Here is a 24,006-nt window from a genome sequence, read left to right on the forward strand (position 1 = left end):
TAGCCAGGATGGTCTCGATCTCCTGACCTCATGATCCACCCGTCTCGGCCTCCCAAAGTGCTGGGATTACAGGCTTGAGCCACTGCACCCGGCCTCTCTTTCTTTTTTTAGGTCTTACTCTGTCACCCAGACTGGAGTACAGAGGCATGATCACAGCTCACTGCAGCTTCAACCTCCCAGGCTTAAGTGATCTCCCACCCCAGCCTCTGGAGTAGCTAAGACCCCAGGCACATGCCATCGCACCCAGACAGTTTTTAAAATTTGTTGTAGAGAAAGGGTATCCCTATGTTGCCCAGGCTGTACCAAACTCCTGGGCTCAAGTGATCCTTCTGTCCTCAGCCTCCCAAAGTGTTGGGATTACAGGCATGAGCCATCATGCCCAGCACATTTCTTTTTTTAAAAAAAGACTCCAATTACAATTAGTTTATACTTCTATCTTACATTTCACCTGTGCTACAACGTTTTTTGGTCTGCCTGCTCTTTGACTTTATGAGACTGAAAAGTCTTGTTAATCATTATATTTTCAAAACCAGTGACAGTACCTGCTTATATCATATATTTGTATATTGTATGGTCAACAAAAGTTTCTTGTATTCTCATTTTTACCCTCATAACAGCTATGTAGGGCTTTCTGTGTGTATGAATATTTTCCTCATTTTGTAAATTCAGAAACTGAGGCTCAAGGTTGTTAAGATTTGTTTCCCCTAAAGTCTCCTTCCTAATAAACTACAGAGCAAGGGCATTTGACTGAGGCTTTAGTTCTACTCAGCATTATGTTACCACTTTCTTCAAACCTTCTCACCCCCTTCTCTCTAGAAATCAATCTTGCTTCGCGTCACTAAGAAATATGGCGTTCTAGCGTCTATAAGAAACTTAAACAAATTTACGAGAAAAAACAAACAACCCCATCAAAAAGTGGGCAAAGGATATGAACAGACACTTCTCAAAAGAAGACATTCATACAGCCAACAGACACATGAAAAAATGCTCATCATCACTGGCCATCAGAGAAATGCAAATCAAAACCACTATGAGAAACCATTTAACACCAGTCAGAATGGCTGTGATTACAAAGTAAAAAAATAACAGATGCTGGCAAGGTTGTGGAGAAAAAGGAACATTTATACACTGTTCAGCCATTGTGGAAGACAGTGTGGTGATTCCTCAAAGACCTAAAGACAGAAATACCATTTGACCTATTACTGGGTATATATCCAAAGGAATATAAATCATTGTATTATAAAGACACATGCATTGTATGTTCATTGCAGCACTATTCACAATAACAAAGACATGAAATCAACCTAAATGGCCATCAATGACAGACTGGATAAAGAAAATGTAGTACATAAAGAGCACTGAATACCATGCAGCCATAAAAGGGAACGAGATCATCTCCTTGGCAGGGCATGATTGGAGCTGGAGGCCATTATCCTTAGCGAACTAACACAGGAACAGAAAACCAAACATCACATGTTCTCACTTATAAGTGGGAACTAAATGATGAGAACACATGGACACATAGAAGGGAACAACACACACTGGGGCCTTTCAGAGGGTGGAGTGTGGGAGGAGGGAGAGGATCAGGAAAAATAACTAATGGGTACTAGGCTTAATACCTGGGTGACAAAATAATCTGTACAACAACCTCCCATGAAACAAGTTTACGTATGTAACAAACCTGCATTTGTACCCCTGAACTTAAAAGTTAAAATAAACAAAAAACAATTTTAAAAAATACAAAAGGAAATACGGGGTTCTGAACTCTTTCAATTTTCTGTCTTTATTCCTGGAAAATTAGTACTCACTTTAATCTCCTTCCTTCTAGTCTAAGATTAAGAGATGTAATTCCAATTTTCCCAGCTCAGTGAAGGGTGTCTTTTGATCAGTCGGCTATTTCTTTCTGTTTTCACACTTTACACCCCAAACTTGAGGGGACTCAGTCTTTTATAAGCACATTGTACTCTTTTTCTGTCTCAGTTTACTGTTCTTTTTGGTTTAAATGCCTTTTTTTTTTTTCTTCTAACACTTGGTCAACTTTCAAAGCTGGAAGGAAGCATCACCTCTTTTAAATATGAAGCCTTTTCACAAAGGAGAGAATGATGATTGACTCAGTTTTATGTCTATTCTATACACTGTGCTGTCAAAGCATGCAGAGTATGTATTGCATATATGTTTTTCTTTAGTCTCTCTGAAGGCAGGGGTTATATCTTTGGCATTTATCACTGGATTTTACCTGTCATTGAATAAGCATTCAGTAAATGTTTACTTTCATGATCCACTTATTTTTATTATAGCCAATGATAGTTCTGGAGGTAAAATGTCCTGTGTTGGTGGTGATGGGAGAAATTTTTTCATATCAACTATCTTCTCTTCCTGTACTTAGGAGTTTGATATTTTGTCTACTTTAATGTAATCTCTAAAAGAAGACCTCTTCCCCTTCATTTGTGTTTAAGGAAACAGATGAATTCTTATCTAAGACAAAATACATAGTGCAAAATTTAGCCAGTGTTTCAATGAAATATGAAACAACATGCCAAAACATGATTCTCCCATTAATGTTTTAATCTGTAAATATGATAATGTTATTAGGTCATCAACCCATAACATAACATGGAAAGTTATGCCATGAACCCAAACTTGAGCTCATTTGATTACAATTTTAAGAGCTAGAAAAAGGGTAAATGCAAATACTTAAGTATCTATTAGATACTCTTTTTACACCATATCTTAATTTTCATTAATCATTTCATAATTTGACTTTACTTTTTATCTCCTGCTTTATGGACTGCCATTCATTTCTGGTAATAACCATTCTTTATGTCTCCACTTAGCAGTCCAGTACCAAATTCCCCAGTTGCTACTGTAAGATTCATGTAAGCTAACTTTAGGATTGATGTCTATCCCCTTGTGAAGTATGCGTAAGTTCTAAAATCTTGCTGTCTGTGGCTATGTCTTTTTGCTGCCTAATCTTTGTTTTGGTTTATATTTCCTGCCTAGGCCTATGATTTTTTTACCCAGTTTACTCCCTGCATTACAAACCTGTTGCCTACAGCTACATTTTCCATCCACATGATAATCTTCTGCCCTGGGGTTTATTCATAGACGCCCACAGCTGGCTTTATCTCGTTTCTCTTTTCTTTCCTTTGGTTTTCTTTCAATCCTTAGCTAGTTCCCTGAGTTATAGGGGAGCAGTATTAATCACTTCCCAAGGGGGCCCTGAGCCCGTTCTTCTTAACTGTGTCCTCTTCCTGTAACTTTTTGGGTTCAGAGAAGCTTTTCTTTCCTTCCTGTGACCTGCCTACATTTAAAGAGATTATGCAGATCTCCACTGGTCATTCATTATTGCCATATTCTGTCTTCTCAGAAAAAATGTTTCTTGACAAGCATGCATTGGACTCATTTTTTCTGCTCATTATTGAGGCCTGATTATCTTCAAATCACTTTACATTTATGCCAGTTCCATTGTGTGGCAGGTCTTTAACCCAAACCACTTTCTTAAAGCAACACAACGTTTCCTCCATGGTATCCTCAGAGGGGCCTTTGGCATTCAAGTTTTTGCCCATGAGATGATAAGTGGCTTCTATTCTTAGAAACTAGAGCAACAAATACTATATTATAGTACCACTAAATACTTTTGCAGTTTCCCAAAATGTCCCATCCTTCTCATTAGACTTCATATAAGAAGACAAACCAAATCCAATGTGAAGAATTAGGCCAGAACTCAATGGAAGAATCAAATGTCCATTTCTACTTAGACTATTGCAATAATTTAGCAAAGGTAGAGTGTATCTTGGACTAGGGTAGTATCAGTAGTGAAAACATATCTGAAAAATGTTTGGATTTTGGATATATTTTGAAGGGAAAGCAAATCATCCATGAAACTGTACTAATTGTTCCTCTGCTATTCTTTTTTCTCTCTTTTTAGTTTCGCTATTCAAATTGGCTTGACAAGTTGTATATGGTGGTGGGAACTTTGGCTGCCGTCATCCATGGAGCTGGACTTCCTCTCATGATGCTGGTGTTTGGAGAAATGACGGATACCTTTGCAAATGCAGGAAATTTAGGAGATCTGTTAAACATGACTGATAGAAACATGACTGATAGAAACATGACTGATAGAAGTAAGTATTGTTTGTGTACCAATTTTATTGGAAACTCGCAACAAAAACAAGCACTTAGAGTGATGTTTGTGGATTCTTTACTAAATATACATTAGTGTGTTTAGTCCTGTAGGAGGCAGACAGTCTGAGCTGTAATTCATATTTGTAGTGAGTTAGAAAAGATAATATATACAAGCATTACAACACACAACTGAATGCCAGCAGAGATATGTAGAAAAAGAGAGAGCTCTGTGAAGTCAGAAATATTCTGGAAAGCTTCAAGAAGAAATATAGGAACTTAATTAGAACCTTGAATGGTAAGTAGGAATCAGTTGTGAGATTTCCTAACAGATTGAATATGGGTGTAAGAGGAAAAGTTCAGGATGATTCTAAAGTTTTTAGCCCTAGAAACTGGGAGAAGGCTGTTACTATCAACAGAAATGAGAAAAGGAGAAGGAGAGTGGATTTGAGCAATAAATGTCAGAAATTTAGTTTTGGACATTGTTATATATTGGGCTCTCTGGAAATAGATGCAACAATGGAAAAGTGGGGCAAAATTGTGTGTGTGTTGGGGGGGGCGTGTATTTTAGGATAAGATAAATAATAGCTTGTAGCTTGTTTTGTGTGTTAATGGAAATGATCCTAAAGAAAGGAGAAAGTGATGTTTGAATGAGAGAGGGAAGAGATTTGCTAGAGTGATATCCTTGAGAAAGAATGGAATCCAGTGCTGTGGAGGAAAACAATAACAGGTGGGAAAAGCAAATTTGAGTGTCAGTACCCAGTGGTGGGTAGATGAGGAGGTGAGAATCTGTGGAAGTTTTCTCCTGATAACTTTAGTTTTCTCAATGAAGTAGGAAGCAAGACAATTGGCTGATAGAGACAGAGAAAACAGATGTAACACAGCTCTCAAGGAAAGTGGGAAAGTGAATAGACTACAGAAATAATCTGAGTGTAACATACATATTCTCTCTGTCTCTCTCTCTCTCTTTCTCGATGGGGAGGAATGGATTGATATCCCTGAGTTCTGAGTTTCCTAGGTTACCTCTGGTTAAGCCTAGATTGATTTAAACTAAGCTACTCAAAAACTTACAATCCAGTTTTCACTCAGGTGGTCAAATGTTGAAAATGCCTGTTTGAGAATGTACTTGAAAATATAGTGATACCACTTAGCTTACAAGGACCTTTCAACTTTTGAGCTTTCAAGTTTCTGATGAATGCAATGAGTCACTTCCCCAGAAACATGCACATAAATATTCATGCCAATCTCGGGTGTATATGGATCTTTTGATATTTTTCAGTGGGTCCTTGGAACCACTTTGTGATCCTAAAAAGTACATTGTTTACCCTAAGGTAGAACTAATTCAATTCTGTGGATGCAGGTAATAGGTTGGGCCAGAAAAATTTTTGTATGTTTGAGCTATATAAAATTCTTATGCATTTATTACATTCTTTCGCGGCATTCAAAGGAACCTGCAGAAAGATGCTGTACCACCTTTGAACTGGTACCTTTCTTTTACACCATTCACCAAAGGAAGTCCTCAATGCTTTCTCAATTCATTTGTTCCTATACATGCTATATTGGGCAATATTCTGTGGTGTTAGCTCTCTTAGTGCTTCATAGTGGAAGAATCAAATATTTCATCACTCTGGTGGCTCAGCAGACCTAATGGGTACATCTCTGTCCATTCAGATCTTGCTCACTTTTTAATGGCTTCCCGGCCTTCAGAATTGTGAGAAATAAATTTCTATTGTTTGTAAACTCCCAGTTTATGTGTTTTGTTACACCATCCCAAATGGACTAAGACACATAGTAAACTCACTTACTTAATTGTATGCGTGAGTTCCCAAACAGATGATGATCTAGTGTGATGACTAGCTCCTTTCTGGATAGGCCCATGTGTCTGTATGCCTATCAAAATCTCCTAGGCTAAACAGTGGCCACATCACCACAGCTTGCCAGCCAGTAATTTAGATTTCCATCTTCGTAGATATCTAGTTTCCAGTTGAGATTGTAGTTCACATTGCACTCCTTGCCAGTCATTCCCATTAAGCTCACTCTTCTAATCTTGAGAATGGGAAAGAGAAAGCTTAGAGAAATATTTGAAAGTTTACTTTTGTTATCCTCTTAAGAGGTAGTATATTTAATGGTTGGAGAACAGACTCTGGAGTTGAACTACCTGGCTCAAAAACCACACCCCTTACCAATTTTTAGTTTTGAGGTTTAGGGAATTTATTCATACTTTAGTTATTAAGTTGGATAACAATAGAACCTATTTCTTAGGATGGTTGTGATATTTAAGTGGATTCATTCATTGAAGAATCACAGAACAAAGTCTAGTCACAAAAAGTACTCAACAAATACTAGTTACTGTTATTATCAACAGGCTTTCATGTTCCTCACAAATGAAATTACATAACTTGCAAAGATCATATGGTTCCTTATATAATTTTTCTTTACAAAACTCTATGATACTACCTCAATTTTTGTAGTTGTTGAAAGTTTGAGACATACCCAAAGTTACTCAGTAGCTATTATAGATGTGAATAATCGCCCCTTTAAGTAGCATTTCCTTGGTTACTGAATCACCAGTCATGCCTTTCAGGGAAGTTAGGTGTCTTCAAACTATGACCCCGGGCTAATTTGGCCTGCTGCCTCTTTTTGTACAGCCTGTGAACTAAGAATGGATCTTACATTTTCAAATCGTTGGAAAAAAAATCAAAAGAAGAAATTATATTTTGTGACACATGGAAATTATGTGAAATTTAAATTTCAGTACCTGTAAATAAAGTTTAATGAAATGTAGCTACACCTATTCATTTACATTTTATGAATGTAAGCAGCCTATGACTGCTTCTATGCCACAATGGCACAGTAGAGTAGTTGTACAAACCATACGGTCTGAAGAGCCTAAGATATTTACTATCCGGCCCTTTATAGAAAAACGTTGCTAATCTGTGAGTTAGGGTATTGAGTGAGGGGTTGTTATCTTCAGTCAATCCATCAGTTAATTTGTATTAGAGCATTCTGTGTGCCAGTCATAGTACATGCCCTCATCATTCCTAACTCTTGAGAAGCTTAGTATAATGGGAGGGATGGACAAGTGAACCAATAAATACAGTTGAATATGATTAGTGATATAATACAGAGATAAATAAAATGCATTGGAAAAACAGAGAAAGGACACCTGACTCCACATAGAGGAATCATGGGAGGCTTCCAAGAGGAGGTGATAACCAAGTATGGTCAGCATCTGTCGCCTACACAAAATGTACATATTCTGTGTAACAGGTGAAACCATTTTAAAATAAAGATTAAATAAGTAAGATTAATACTGTCCCTCACTGCCACTCCTCATTTCCACTCCCCCCACCACTGTGTATCCTTGCATGCCTTTCTAAAGATAGCATGCTATCTTTACTGCGATTTTCACTTTAGGGCACTTACTACACTATCACTAATCTGCATGTCTGCAGATTCAGACTGTCAGAGACCCTCAAGGCTGCCTGGAAAGGGGGGAATAGCATCAAAGGTTTTGATGCTTGTCCTAGAGATGAGGGCAAACATATTCTGTCATGCCTGTGGAGGGAGAACCAGCCTACTAAATTCTTGGGGCCCCAGATACTGTCAGATCATTCTTCTTTTTGCCCTTCCCTAGGCAGAACCTCATTATCTGTCCATGGGGGTGGACTAGATACCAGAGCCTCCTTATTGGAGAAGTATTCCTTGCTTAAGGGGACTTGGATTTGCCAAGGCTCTTGAAAGCCTGGAGGTTTTTACACTAAACATAGGATCTAATTAGACAGCTCTAAAATCTTCTTAAGTAAGCAGATCCTTATTTGTTGGTACAGTAGAACCCTCATAAGTTTTCTTGTCCCAATACTTTACCATAATTAACAGATATCAGCTTTTGTTCTGCTGTTTTATTTATGGACCAGATTTCCTGACAGCCACTCCCATCTATCTTTGGTTTAATTGTAGAATATGTACAGCCTTTGCCTTAAAATCTCTGATGACTGGAGCCTAGGGAGCTCTCTGGTTTTGTCATACCACTTTTTTTGTAAACAAAGCTTAATCACTGATGAATTTCTATAGTATTCTGTGAATTCTCATCTTCCTTATGAGACTGGCCACTATCCAGAAATGATCCTAGATAAAGGCGATTGTGGTTTTAAATGTGTTGTGAAGATGGCAGGTGGGGCGCATGTAAAATGACATCCAGGCAGTTGAAGAAATGACACTAAATCTTGGCATAAAGAATAGGACTAGAAGCTGGGTGTGGTGGTATATACCTGAAGTCCCAGCTACTGGAGAGGCTGAGGGGGGAGGATCACTTGAGGTCAGAAGTTCAAGGCTAGCCTGGGCAAAATAGTGAGACTTTGTCTCTATTAAAACTTAAAAGATTAAAAAAATAAAATGTAAGGAGGAGATGGAACAAGATAGCCAAACGAAAGCCTCCAGAAATCATCGCCCCCACCCCCATCCCTACAGGAACACCAAATTGAAAAACTATTCACAAAACAAAGGGCCTTCATAAGAACCAAAAACCAGGCGAGTGACCACACTATTTGGTTTTAGCATCATACTGAGGAAAGAGGCACTGAAGAAAGTAGGAAAGAGAGTCTTGAATTGCCTGCACCACTCTTCCCCTCCTCCACCAGCAGCACGTACTGAAGAATGAATCACAGTCTCTTAATAGCTAAATTGATCAAGCAGAAGAAAGAATTAGTGGGCTTGAAGACAGGCTATTTGAAATACACACACTCAGAGGAGACAAAAGAAAAAAGAATAAAAAAGAATGAAGCACGACCACAAGAACTACAAAATAGCCTTAAAAGGGTAAATCAAAGAGTTATTGGCCTTAAAGAGGAGGTAGACAGAGAGATTAGGGTATAAAGTTTATTTAAAGGGATAATAACAGAGAACTTCCCAAACCTAAAGAAAGATATCAATATTCAAGTGTAAGAATGTTGTAGAACACCAAGCAGATTTAACTCAAATAAGACTACTTCAAGACATCTAACAATCAAACTTCCAAAAGTCAAGGGTAAAGAAAGGATCCTAAAAGGAGCAAGAGAAAAGGAACAAATAACATACAAAGGAGCTCCAATATGTCTGGAAGCAGACTTCTCAGTGGAAACCTTACAGATCTGAAGAGAGTGGCATGACATATTTAAAGTGCTGAAAGAAAAGCACCTTTTTTCCTAAAATAGTATATCCAGTGAAAATATCCTTCAAACATGAAGAAGAAATAAAGACTTTCCTAGATGAGCAAAAGCTGAGGGATATATTCAACACCAGATCTGTCTAGACAAGAAATGCTAAAGGAAGTTCTTTAATCCGAAAGAAGAGAATGTTAATGAGCAATAAGAAATCATCTGAAGGTACAAAACTCACTGGTTATAGTAAGTACCTAGAAAAACACAGACTATTACAACACTGTAATTGTGGTGTATAAACTACTCATATCTTGAGTAGAAAGACTAAAAAATGACCCTATCAAAAATAATAACTACTATAACTATTCAAGACACAGTCTAATAAGATATAAACAGATACAGATATAAAAAGTAGGGAGATGAAGTTAAAGTGTAGAGTTTGTATTAGTTTTCCCTTTGCTTGTTTGTGCATGTAATCAGCATTAAGTTTCCATCAGTTTAAAAATGTGTTGTATGATATCATTTGCATACCTGATGGTAACCTCAAATAAAATAACATATAGTAGATATCTAAAAGATTAAAAGCAGACATTAAAACTTACCACCAGAGAAAATTACCTTCACTAAAAGGAAGATGAGAAGGAAGGTAAGAAGGAAGAGAAGACCACAAAAAACAACAAACAAAATGGCAGGAGTAAGTCTTTACTTACCAATAATAACATTGAATCTAACTGGACTAAACTCTCCAATCAAAACACATAGAGTGGCTGAATGGATTAAAAAACAAGACCCAACTATCTATTGCCTACAAGAAACATACTTCACCTATAAAGAAGCACACTACGATCTGTAAAAGTTCTTGTAGTTATTATTTTTGGGATCGCTTCTCGGCCTTTTGGCTAAGATCAAGTGTTATTATTTTTGGTAGGTTCATCTTTTAGTTTTTCTATTCCAGATATTCTATTCCAATAAAGCCCAGGACCTAACAGCTTTACTGCTGAATTTTACCAGACATTTGAAGAAAAACTAATACCAGTACTACTCAAACTATTCTGAAAAACAGAGGAGGAGGGGATACTTCCAAACGCATCCCATGAGGCCAGTCTTACTCTGATGCCAAAACCAACGACAAATAAAAAAAGAAGAAAATTATAGACGGATATCCCTGATTAACATTGATGCAAAAATCCTCTACAAAAATACTAGCAAACCTAATTCAACAACACTTTAAAATGTTGTTCGAGACCAAATGGGATTTATCCCAGGGATGCAAGGATTGTTCAACATATGCAAACTAATCAATGTGATATATCGTATCAACAGAATGAAGGATATAAAATATATGATCATTTCAGTTGATGATGAAAAGGCCTTTGATAAAATTCAACAACCCTTCATGATAAAAACTTTTAAAAACTGGGTATAGAAGGAACACTCATAAACAAAATAAAAGCCACATACAACAGACCCACAGCTAGTATCAAACTAAATGAGGAAAAACTGAAAGCCTTTCCTTCAAGATCTGGAACAAGACAAGGATGCTCACTTTCACTAGTTACTCAACGTAATACTGAAAGTCCTAGTGAGGGCAGACAAGAGAAAGAAAAAAAAAGGCATCTGAATTGGCAAGGAAGAAGTCAAATTATCCCTGTTGGCAGATGATACAATCTTATATTTGGAAAAACCTAAAGACTCCACCAAAAAACTATTAGGAGTGATAAATAAATTTAGTAAAGTTGCAAGATACAAAATCAACATACAACAATCAGTAGCATTTCTACATGGTGACAGCAAACAATCTGAAAAGGTAATCAAGAAAGTAATCTCATTTACTATTGCTACAAATGAAATAAATACCTAGGAATAAATTTTACTAAAGAAATGAGAGATCTCTGCAATGAAAACTGTAAAAGATTGATGCAAAAAATTGAAGAGGACACCAAAAATGGAAAGATACTCCACGTTCGTGGATTGGAAGAATGGATATTTTAAAATGTCCGTACTACCAAAGCAATCTACAGATGGTGCAATCGCTATCAAAATACCAGTGACATTCTTCATGGAAATGGAAAAAAGAATCCTAAAATTTACATGGAACCCCCCAAAAAACCAAATAGCCAAAGCTATCCTGAACAAAAAGAACAAAACTGGGGAAATCACAGTACCTGACTTCAAATTATACTACAGAGCTAGTAACCAAAACACCATGGTACAAAGAAAAGAGACACATAGACCAAGGGAACGGAATAGAGAATGGAGACATAAATCCATAAATCTACAGTGAACTCATTTTCAATGAAGTTTCTGAGAATGTATATTGGGGAAAAGACCGTCTCTTCAAAAAATGATGGTGGGAAAACTGGATATCCATATGCAGAAAAATGAAACTAGATCCCTTTCTCTCATCATATACAAAAATAAAATCAATATGGATTAAAGACTTAAATCTATGACCTGAAACTACGAAACTACTAAAAGAAGACATTGGAGAAACTCTCTGGGACATTAGACTGGGCAAAGATTTCTTGAGTGATACCCCTACAAGCACAGGGAACCAAAACAAAAATGAACAAATGGGATCACATCAAGTTAAACACCTTCTGGACTGCAGAGGAAACAATCAGCAAAGTGAAGAGACAACCTGCAGAATGGGAGAAAGTATTTGCAAGCTATCCATCTGACATACGATTAATAACTAGAATATATGAGGAACTCAAACAACTCAATAAGAAAAAACTCCAATTAACAAATGGGCAAAAGATCTGAATAGACATTTCTCAAAAGAAGCTATACAAATGGTAAACAGGTATATGAAAATATGCTCAACATCATTGATCATCATCAGAGAAATGCAAGTCAAAACTACAATGCAATATCATTTCACCCCAGTTAAAATGGCTTTTATCCAAAGATAGGCAATAACAAATGCTGGCAAGGATGTGGAGAAAAGAAAACCCTTGTACACAGTTGAGAATGTAAATTAGTACAACCGTGATGGAGAACAGTATGGGGGTTCCTCAAAAAATGGAAAATTTAACTACCATATGATCCATAACTATCCGTCTGCTGGGGAAATACTCAAAAGAAAGGAAACCAGTATATTGAAACCTGCACTCCCATGTTTATTGCATCACTATTCACAATAGCCAGGATTTGGGAGCAACCTAAGTGTCCATCAGCAAGTAAATGGATGAAGAAATTGTGATACATATACACAATGGAGTACTATTCATCTGTAAAAAAATGAGATCCTGTCATTTGCAACAACAAAAATGCAACTGGAGGAGATTATATTAAGTGAAATAAGCCAGGCACAGAAAGACAAACTTCACATTTCTCACATATTTGTGGGAGCTAAAAAATTAAAAAATTTAAACAATTGGACTTACGGAGATAGACAGTAGAATGACATTTACCGGAGGCCGGAAAGTGTAGTGGGGTAGCAGAGGTAGAAGTGGAGATGGTTAATGGATACAAAAATATATAGTTAGATAGAATGAATATCATCTAGTATTTGATTACACAACAGGGTGACTACAGTCAACAACAGTTTATTGCACATTTAAAAATAACTAAAAAGGTATAACTGGATTGTTTGTAACACAAAGAAAGGATAAATTTTTGAGGTGATAGATACCCCATTTACCCTAATGCGATTATTATCCATTGTATGCCTATGTCAAAATATCTCATACACCCTGTAAATATATACATCTACTATGTGCCACTCAAATTAAAAATAAGTAAAAATTAAGATTAAATACATTTAAAAAATAAAACTAAAAAATCCAGGACTATCAACTTGGCTTTATTTAAGTTGAATGCAATGTTAAATCCTCTGGGATAGGATATGGAGAAAAGTAAAAGGAATGCCAGCCCCAAGCCTTGAGGAAGAACTTAACTGTTAGCAATAACTAAAGCCAACCCTCATTGAGCATTTACTATGTGCTGGGTCCTGTTCTTAGAGCTTTACATGCAGTAACTCTTTTAATTCTTAAATACACATGAGATTAATACTGTTATATATATGTGTAAAAGTGTGTGTATATATATTCTTACATATAATTATATATATAAAATAATATATATGCACACACACCCATATATAGTGTGTGTGTATATATATATATAGCTCTGTGAAACCACTTGTACATTTTTTGAATAGGCTAAGTTATGGCAGATGCAACAGGTTGGGCACTGGAAATATAAAGATAAACTAGATATAGTTCAGTTTTCTATGACCTCACACCAGTGGGAGTGGGAGGAGGAGATAGATATAAATAGTCATACTTCTATTTTTGTATGACTTAGTAAGTTGAATCACTGTCAATTACTGTGGAGTTCTATTGCAAGATGAATCACTCTGCTAGGGGTAAGACGATGTAATACTTTAGTTTATTCATGGAGGAAAAGTATATTCCAGGAGAAAAATTTTGATAAAGGGCATTCCAGTCAGAGAAAGCAGAATGGATAAAGCCTTGAAGGAAGCAAATAGGATAGTTAGGGAACAGTAAACCCTTTGGTGTGCTTACAGCCAGGGCTACACAGAAGTGGGGAAAACTGGTGAAGATGGGGTTGAGGGAGTGAAGTGAGTTGAGGCTAGAAAGGGATGCAGCAAATGTAACTATTATTCCAGAATCCAAGTGTGCTAAAATCATAACTTTTATTTTATATAACATAATTTCCATTTTGAGTCCCTCTTCAGTAAATGTGGTAAAAACCCAATCTCAGTTGTTTTGGGGTAGGCCTCACCTTTCCCTGGGGTGTGTCTTGGAGGCCAACATAGTTTCAGATGAGTGAGAAGGCCAAGTGGTGTTCAGCATCATTGTCTACACAGGCATTCCATCAAGCTTTTTCATCCTCCTCTCTTAAAAGCTTTGATGTCATTCTGTTCCTTCCCTGTCTCTCTAGGTCCAAGGAGACTCTTGGAAGCTGTTCTAAAGCCATCCCTTCAACTTGCTACACATTTCCTTTCCTGAGGTCTTGCTCTAGGGTCTGCTTAGGTGACAGGAGGCAGGTTTCTTTTTCCTGGACCCTCCAGTGCCTATGTAGTCAGCAATTCTTAACTGCTTATTTTCTCAGCATGTGGAAAATATTTTTTCAATCTAAAGGGTGGAGCTTAATCTCATAAAATTTAAACAAAATATTCTGTCATGCTCAGTTTCCTCTCCAACCCTCAAAGGCATAGGCTTTGGGAATATAAAAGCCAAGAAGAAACCTACACAATATATATATATATATATATATATATTTTTTTTTTTAATGCAGCAGCAGCCCTCTCTGAAGACAGTGACTGCACAGTGATCTAGCTTCTGAAATGAGGAGATAGGTGTGGGGATAAAGAAAATATCTGGTAATCATTGTTGGTGCTTCAGACATATTTTCTTTCATGTGTATATTGTGGCAAAATTGCAAAGGAGCTAATGTGATGTACCATGAATCTTGATCTTTATCCTTTATGTAGTGGACTGTTATTGAAGGTTATCAATGGAAGCACTATGATTATATTTTTGCTTTCAAATATAAAATCTGGGGACAATCTGAAGACCTAACTGGGGCAGAAAGATTAGTTATAGTAGTCTTGTTACAGGAGAGGTAAGAAATGATGAGGACTTGAACCAGAGCATTAACTGTGAAGAGAGAGAGGATTTGAATAGTGCTAGATAGATTTTGGAGTCACTGAAGCTGTGAAAGTGGCTGAGAGCAGCCTGGAGCCTGCATAGAGTTCTGGGAAACACCAGTGTGTAGGAAAGAGGGAGAACATAGGGGTCAATACTGAGACTAAAGGAGAAGCATCAGAGTGGTAGAAGTAAAAGAACCAGGATAATAAGCTCCTACACACTGGTGAGAACCTTCAATGACAGTCCACTACATAAAGGATGATAGTTTTATTAATGGGAGTTCCCCTGCATGTGCCCTCTTGACTGTCACCATGTAGGACATGCTTTTGCCCCTCCTTTGCCTTCTGCCATGATTGTGAGGCCTCCCCAGCCACGTAGAACTGTCAGTCCATTAAACCTTTTTTTCTTTATAAATTACCCAGTCTCGGATATGTTTTTATTAGCAGCATACTAACAGACTAATACAGTTACATAGGTAAACGTGTATCATGGGTTTTTTTTTTTTTTTTTTTTGTACAGATTACTTCATCACCCAGGTATTAAGCCTAGTACCTACTAGTTTTTTTTCCTGATTCTCTCCCTCCCCCACCCTCCACACTCCAAAAGGCTCCAGTGTGTGTTGTTCCCCTCTGTATGTCCATGTGTTCTCATAATTTAGCTCTTACTTATAAGTGAGAACATGGTATATGGTTTTCTCTTCCTGTGTTAGATTGCTAAGGATAATTGCCTCCAGCTCCATCCATGTCCCTGCAAAGGGCATGATCTCATTCTTTTTTATGGCTGCATAGTATTCCATGGCATCTATGTACGACATTTTCTTTATCCAGTCTGTCATTGATTGGCATTTAGGTTGATTCCATGTCTTTGCTATTGTGAATAGTGCTACAATGAACATATGCATGCATGTGTCTTTATTATAGAAGTATTTATACTTCTTTGTTGAATGCCCGATTTTTATTTTGACTGGTACACTTTGATAGGCAAAGCACAAATAAAAGGAACTTGGTGCTAGACTTGCTTTCTATGTATTTTGATGGTTGAAGCTATAAGTATGGTATAATTGGACATACAAACATAAAGGAGGCAATTTTGACCTTGAACAAAGTTGTTTACTTTTTGAGCTATTTAGAAATGACTGTAGACTTAGAAGACATCATTGCTGAAGAACATTTGTTTAAATTATCTTGGTTTCTTATCTTGAGAATTGAGAAAACTGGTAAAAGCAATGAGTAGAAAACAGATATTTAGTTAGACTTGGAAAATGGTCTTGATTTGGTAGTGACATACTGGCAACAATTAATACTATATAGAGACATTTCCTGGTAAATAGATAAGATAGATAATGTAAGGTTTCCCAAGATTGATTTGGAGAAAAATCCTCACCTGACTATTCAGTGTCCTGTTTCATTTTTGAAAATGTGGAGCAGAAGACATCTCACAACTGATTTAAATAAAAATTCAATCTGAAAAAGTTTATTGTTGTATTGACATAAGGCAAAGCAGTCAAGAATACCTCTTGCATGTTTTGCTATGCTTCTGCATCTCTTTGTTTCTTCCTTACTTTCTGTCTTACCCTTTAGTGGAGTTTTCTCCAGGATTCTGTGCTTGGCCTGCTGTTTTCTCCTTATCTGCTGGCCTGTCCTTATGGGTAAGGAGAAATGGATTTAGCTATGGCCTCCAGCACATGAATCCTGAATCTTTAGATCTGAACTCTCTAAAACTGGAAAGTTACAGTCTGACTACTTATTGGACATCTGCAATTGAATGTGCCAGGCACTGCAAAACAAAAATGTTCAAGACGAAACTAATAATCTCTCCTCTGACCAGAGCAAGTCTTTTTGCTGAATTCTTGTTTCCCACCATGACACTAGCATTCTCCAAATGCTTAGGCTTGATGTTTTGATAATTTTAAAAAATTTTTATTCTCTCTACTTCTATTCTATCAGTTGCTAAGTCCTGTAACTTCTTCCTCTATAAATCTTGTAAGTACGTGCTTTCTTTTCTATTCTCATTTATACTCTCTTTCCCTATATAGTTATAGTAGCTCAAGTCTCTTAGTCTCTCCACATTCCAGTTAATCGTATACATTGCTGGTGGCTAAACTCTCTTAGAACATAGTTCTAGTTATATCCTATTTTGCTCAAAGCTGTCGAACGACTGCTGGTCTGTTTTCTTGCACCATACCTGCAGGACCCAGATTATCTTTCCAGCTACATAACCACCTCCCTCCATCCACACAACACACTTCCTCCCCCGTCAAAAACAGACTTACGCATTCTTCAAACTTGCCGTTGACTTTTGTCTATATTGTTCACTTTGCTAGAAATATTTTTTCCCCTCTTTTCCATACCTGTCGAAATCAGACTCATCTGAAACAGGCTCTTTCATTTTAGCATAACTTTTTGCAGTCTCAATTGTGATAATTTATCCTAGAAAATATTTACTCTTTGTACATTTATAACCTATGTGTATAAGTATGTTTAACACAGCATTGCTTGTAACAGTAAAATATTGGAAACAAGTGAAATAGTTGCAACATTGAAAAAAATAGATATACACATTTATATACTGATAGGAAAAAATTTGGTCACTGAATGTGAACTATGACTCCATTGTTAGAAAATAAGTGTGTATTTGTGTGCATATACATACATACATAAAAGAAAATCTGAAAATGTACACACCAAAATGTTGAACAGTGCTCGTGTGTGTGTGTGTCTGTGTGTGTTTCTGTGTGTTGGGGTAAAGTTATGAAATACTTTTATAATGTACTTTTTGTCCCAAAAATGTTAGCATTTGCTGATATTGGGTGATGAGCTCACTGATGTTTATTACACTGTTCTTTGTATTTGATATTTTTAAATAAGAATAAAACTGGAAAAATGCAGTATTAGATTTTAAATATGTACCTTAGTATGCAATGGCATTTATCAGGACAAGAGATTTTTCTTTTATGGGATCTTGGAGTGATATTCCAAAAAATATTTTAATTCAAGAACACTGATATTTCTGCTGACAGACTACCTCTTACCAAATGTGGGTTTCTTCTTGCAAACAAAGAAATCATTGAATTAGTGTATATGTGGTTGCACACAGTCAGCAGAGAAATATTTGAATGAATGCCATAATGCTTACACACAATTAAAACTGAGTCAGTTTGACCTATTTTTGTGTAAATCATTAAGTGAAATGAGTTTGATTCATTTTTACATGTTTATTTTTAATGGAGACTAAAGAGACGTAAATGGTATATGTTTGTTTTGTGGTGGTCTAGGTGATGTGAATCTGGAGGAAAGCATGACCAGGTAATTAGACATTCTACTTACTATTGTTAAGCTTTTCTATATTCATCAAGTTGTAGAAATGTTTAAAATTTTGCATTATTATCTTAGAAATTTTGAGGAGAACAATACTCTTGTTAGTTTTGGGGAGGATATGTGTAGATTTTTTAAGAAAAGAATTGGCTGCATAAGGTATGCAAAAGTTAGGGTTAAGCTTAAAATAGACATTGATCGGCCAGGCGCGGTGGCTCAAGCCTGTAATCCCAGCACTTTGGGAGGCTGAGACGGGCGGATCACGAGGTCAGGAGATCGAGACCATCCTGGCTAACACAGTGAAACCCCGTCTCTACTAAAAAAGACAAAAAACTAGCCAGGCGAGGTGGCGGGCGCCTGTAGTCCCAGCTACTCGGGAGGCTGAGGCAGGAAAATCGCGTAAACCCGGGAGGCGGAGCTTGCAGTGAGCTGAGATCCGGCCACTGCGCTCCAGCCTGGGCGACAGAGCGAGACTCCGTCTCAAAAAAAAAAAATAGACATTGATCAATATAGAATATCGTGTTAATATATAAGGAAATTAGAAGAGTTTAAAGTAGCCTTTAAAATGTAGTTGAATTAAGAATCATTATTTTCTGCAATATATATGTGCCAGGTGTGGTGGCACATATCTACAGTCCTAGCTACTTGGGAGGCTGATGTGAGAGGATCGCTTGAGCCCAGGAGTTCAAAGCTGCTGTGAGCTATGATCACATCACTGCACTCCAGCCTGGAGGAAAGAGCAGGACACTGTCCCCCACCAAAAAAAAAAAAAAAAATAGAGAGAGAGAATAATTATTTTCAATGGCTTATAATTCTTAATTTGTTTCCTGGATGTTTTCAGACATGACATGATAATGAAAGCAGCCAAAAGGAATTTTTTTAACTCAACATCTGATTCTGAACAATAAAATAAAACATCCCAGAATAAATATAGTCACTCTGTTCTTAACTCACACTGGGGAATCTTTTGGCTAATGATTTACATATCTTGAAGTTTATTCCCCAGAACAGCTTATAACAGAAGTCCAAAGGTATGTGTAGGTGAATCAGAAGAAAATGATTCTACATTATGGTGTAAATGATCTGGTACATTTGAAAAAAATAGATACCTTTTTTGCTGGAGTGCTGTGGTACGATCTCGGCTCACTGCAACCTTCAATTCCCGGGTTCAAGCGATTCTTGTGCCTCAGCTTCCCAAGCGGCTGGGTTTACAGGCGTGTGCCACTGGGTTTACAGGTGGGTGCCACTACACCGGCTAATTTTTATATTTTTAGTAGAGGCGGAGTTTCACCATGTTGCCCAGGCTGGCCTTGAACTTCTGACCTCAGGTGATTAACCCCCCTTGGCCTCCCAAAGTTCTGGGATTATAGGTGTGAGCCACCATGCCCTGCCGAAAATGGAGACACTTGATAGTATTTTGAAAGTCAAGAAGTAAATACCTCCAAATATTCCTGTGGTGGGGCATTGTTTTTTACATTGGGGAAAATGAAACAGAATGTCTTTTAATCATACACTTTTGAGTAAACATACACTGACAGTTTAAAATACTTTAACTTATTCTCAAAGCATGAGTTCTGCTTGTGATGTGGGGTTTCTATTAGCTATCTCTTGCTATATAATGAACACTTAGAATACTATCTCTTGCTGTATCATGAACACTTAGATAGTAATTAGTGATTGAGTTATCTGTTAACTAAAACTTAGTGCTTTAGTTACATCTTCCTTGATAAATGCATTGTAAGTTACAAGGTAGAGATTGGGGAAGACTTGTTTCTCAAGATTCCTGATGGGCTGAGTACTGAATTGTGAACAGCAATGTCAGAGACTGTCTGCTTGTTACCTAGCCATCTTTATAGCTTCTGCATGATTCAAACACACAGTTTAATTTGAAGATGGTAAGTAGTGAAGTTTTAAAAGTGGGAATATTAGAATACTGTATTTCATTTTAGAATGTTTGCCTTTAACCTAAAAATTAATTGTTTAGTGAAGCCCAATAATTGTTTGCTTTTTTTTTTTGAGATGGAATTTTGCTCTGTCTCCCAGGTTGGAGTATAGTGGCACGATCTCTGCACACTTCAACTTCTGCCTTCTGGGTTCAAGCGATTCTCCTGCCTCAGCCTCCTGAGTTACTGGGATTACATGTGTGCACCACCACACCCAGCTAATTTTTTTTTTTCTTTTTTTTTTTGTGTGTTTTTAGTAGAGACAGGACTTCACCATATTGGCCAAGCTGGTCTCAAACTCCTGACCTTGTGATCTGTCTGCCTCGGCCTCCCAAAGTGCTAGGATTACAGGCATGAGCCACCATGCCCAGCCTGTTTGCTTTTTTAAATATGAACACTCAGAGCAAGGAAACATTAATTCAGAATTTCTAGATTGATCAAAGGTCTGTTTTTAAGACAATGCTCATGCTTTTTAGTACTAGAATTTAAATTGGAAAGGCCACTATTTGATTTGTTAAGCATTTTAGGATAACTCACGATGGCCAGTTGGGCAAATGAAATAAAACTACGTTTTAACATTTTCAGTTGTCTCTTGGCATCTAAAATACTAGATTAATAGCATAAGGGATAATCCCTAGCCCAAAAGGCCAAGGGATTATTTCCATTTCTTGATCTCACTTTCTGACAAGTTCTGTCACTTCTTTTCATCTCCAGTGTACAGAGACCAACCCAGTGCACTCATCAACTGATGCTAATGTAATAAAAATAGACAATATTACAATGGTGGGTCTTACCTGATGCTGTGATTCCCCAATACACCACACCATCTTTCACAGTAACTGGCATTCTCTGAGTGCTTACTATGTGCTGGGCACTGGTCCAAGTATATTTTGTGCATGAGTATTTTTATCTCTGTTTTACTAATTAGAAACCTGAGGCTTAGAAAAGTTGAACAGCTTGCCTAACATTACATAGCAGTGAAGTGAAGAGCTGGGATTTGAGCCAAAGCAGAAACCATTCTTAACCATTTCGCCATAGTGGTGCAGACGTAGTTGGATGGTGACTATAACTCTGCTTGTTACAGCCGCTTCTTATTTGTTAAGGATGGCTAGATACCCAGATAAGTAAAAAAATAGGAATGAGGGGTCTCTTTGGAAAAGGTACATTGATTAGGAAACAGAGAGCATGTGCAGTGTTCTTGTTTTTCAGGTATGCCTATTATTACAGTGGAATTGGTGCTGGAGTGCTGGTTGCTGCTTACATTCAGGTTTCATTTTGGTGCCTGGCAGCTGGAAGACAAATACACAAAATTAGAAAACAGTTTTTTCATGCTATAATGCGACAGGAGATAGGCTGGTTTGATGTGCACGATGTTGGGGAGCTTAACACCCGGCTTACAGAGTAAGTATTTAGTTTTATGTTGAACTTGGATGTGGTTCTTATTAGTAAAATGAAATAGATGTCATCACATCTGTTAGGAGATGTTAGTGTACCACTCAAAGGTACTTATGAGACAAAATTCCTTCTAAGCAGCAACGATGTCATGTGCATCCTTTTGTTCCTAGTACCTTGATGGGCATAAGGGCACCTGCATGACTAGCATTGAATAAGGTCTGGACTTTGCCAGAATGAAGAAATCCTCTGAGAATGTGCAGTAGAGCAAAACAAGATACTTTCTGAGGAAATTTCTGAGCAATTTGAAATTCCTAGTTTGAATACTTCTTATGTATATGATGTCCATTTCCTGGGGCCATGTGTCTATGGATTTTTGTTGTTAATGACAAATTTCCTAATAGAAACTTATACCCTGCTAAATAAAACAAAGCATAGGCACAAAATGCTCTAGCTATAAACTACCCTACACTCAAAATAGGCTTCAGAAGAAAAGTTGTTGTTTACAATTCTGACATTTATTTATTTCTAATACTATCTGTTCTTTTAGTGATGTCTCCAAGATTAATGAAGGAATTGGTGACAAAATTGGAATGTTCTTTCAGTCAATGGCAACATTTTTCACTGGGTTTATAGTAGGATTTACACGTGGTTGGAAGCTAACCCTTGTGATTTTGGCCATCAGTCCTGTTCTTGGACTGTCAGCTGCTGTCTGGGCAAAGGTAGGTGAAGCCTGTGAATCCAGATTTTGAACTGTACCTTCCCACTTCCTGCTCTCACCCTATGGAAAGGTCTTTTTACTACATGATGACTCTGATTCTGTACTTGTTACTTTTACATTTTCTGTTCAAAATCAGCTGGATAAGCATATCCAGACTCACTGAGTACTACCCCTGCCAAGACTCCATGCTGCTCTTGGCCATGTGATTACTTGGGGAAAGGATGAGAAAGAAGAATGTAGCTCTCATATCTATCTTCTGCTTTTGTGAGAAAACAAACAAACAAAAACAAAACAAACAAACAAACAAAAAAACTTGCTGAGCTCCAAAGAACCGTGCTCTCTAGTGGATGATGCCCTATTCACATAGCAAGTAGCGACTCAAGTTTAGTGAGCAACAGATGTCCCATTCAATTAACATTTCTTTTTACTTTAATGTTTTTGGCTTTCTAGATTTTTGTTTAATTTTTAAATTGATTTTACAGTTTGGTCAGCATTCATGCATAGTTAAATTTTTGGTTATAAAATAATTTAAGAAAATAGATACTTTCTAGTCCCTAAGGATGCATATAAATCCTTAGCCTTTAGCTCTTTCTCCTGTGATGAAGGCGGAGAGGTAGAAGTGGCCCTCTCTACCTCAGCACACGTTTCCAGTGATCTTTTAAAACTTATTTTCCATTTCAAGGTGAACATAGTGTGAATTTTAAACTGATTTTGTATGAGTGTATTTTCAGTAGAGAAATTGGCCCGGTAATTTGTAATTTTTGTGGAGTTCAGCACAACTTAGAGAAGGCAATATAAATTCATGTAGCAAAAGTAATGAATGGACAACCAAAGCCAAGCATCACACAAAATAAGTCAGGCTGTGAGTATTAAGAAACTTTAGAAATTTTAACCTTGTATAATGGATATTATTTTGTTTCTGCAAAGAATAATTATCATTTATTGAGCATTTATTGTCAGGCAAATACCTGTGTTTTCTTTCTGAAGTATAGATATTATCTCATTTTACAGAGAAAAAAGTTCTGAGGTCTGTGTTAATTTTTTGCTTAGAGTAACATAGAGTTCAAATAATGTTTCTGGGGATTATCAGTTAACTAAAATATTTGGCAAAAGCTTGTTGTCAATTGATTTTTCTGTATACTAGAATGTTAAGCAAGTTAGGTGGCAAACTCTTCACATCAGTATTTACTGAAAAACTACTTAAAACGTATTGATGTCTGTTTTAAGTTAAGATTAAAAACAGACCATGAGTCAGTCTTTTAATGATTAATTATGCATTGCTTCACATGTTATTTATTTAGTAAAAGGAGCCCCAGGCTGGCTGCTAGAGACCCAAGCTTTAATCCCCACGTAGCATTACAATTTTGGTATGATTTCAAACAAGTTTCTTAAATTCTTTGGATGTCAATCATATTAAAAAAGAAATGTGGTTCACTCTGGGTCTGGGAAGCCTCTTTGTGTCTGTGAGCCTGAGGCTCTACCCTCAAACCTAGAGACACAGAAGCAAACAGACATAGCAGAAAGGGACCCAGTCACAGCAAGTGACCTGGCCCAGGAAGCCTCTTTTGTACTTTGTGCCCAAGACTGTCTTCCCAGCGCCCAGAGACACTAGGGCACTAGAGGGCATTGGTACGGGAAACCACCACACTCTTCCTCGATCTGGCAGTCTGATCTTGAAAAACCACTTTCACCCACTCAAGCAGCAGAAGCAGGGGCCAGTGGGAGCCCCAGAAGTGTCACATAAATCAAGCCAAC

At 37.2% G+C, this 24,006-nt stretch overlaps 1 protein-coding gene across 1 annotated transcript in view; it reads left to right on the top strand.

The window, feature by feature from the left end:
• The window catches only part of ABCB1 (ATP-binding cassette, sub-family B (MDR/TAP), member 1), a 225,668-nt gene that overhangs the window by 135,127 nt on the left and 66,535 nt on the right, over nucleotides 1-24,006 (top strand). The window contains exons 5-8 of the mRNA XM_011961765.1: nucleotides 3,929-4,124; nucleotides 18,156-18,186; nucleotides 21,348-21,539; nucleotides 22,081-22,252. Of these exons, the coding sequence (XP_011817155.1) occupies nucleotides 3,929-4,124; nucleotides 18,156-18,186; nucleotides 21,348-21,539; nucleotides 22,081-22,252 (591 nt within the window). The remainder of the gene's footprint in view (nucleotides 1-3,928; nucleotides 4,125-18,155; nucleotides 18,187-21,347; nucleotides 21,540-22,080; nucleotides 22,253-24,006) is intronic.

The sequence above is a fragment of the Colobus angolensis genome, unplaced genomic scaffold (genome assembly GCF_000951035.1).
Source record: "Colobus angolensis palliatus isolate OR3802 unplaced genomic scaffold, Cang.pa_1.0 Scaffold569, whole genome shotgun sequence".
Taxonomy (NCBI): Eukaryota; Metazoa; Chordata; class Mammalia; order Primates; family Cercopithecidae; genus Colobus; species Colobus angolensis.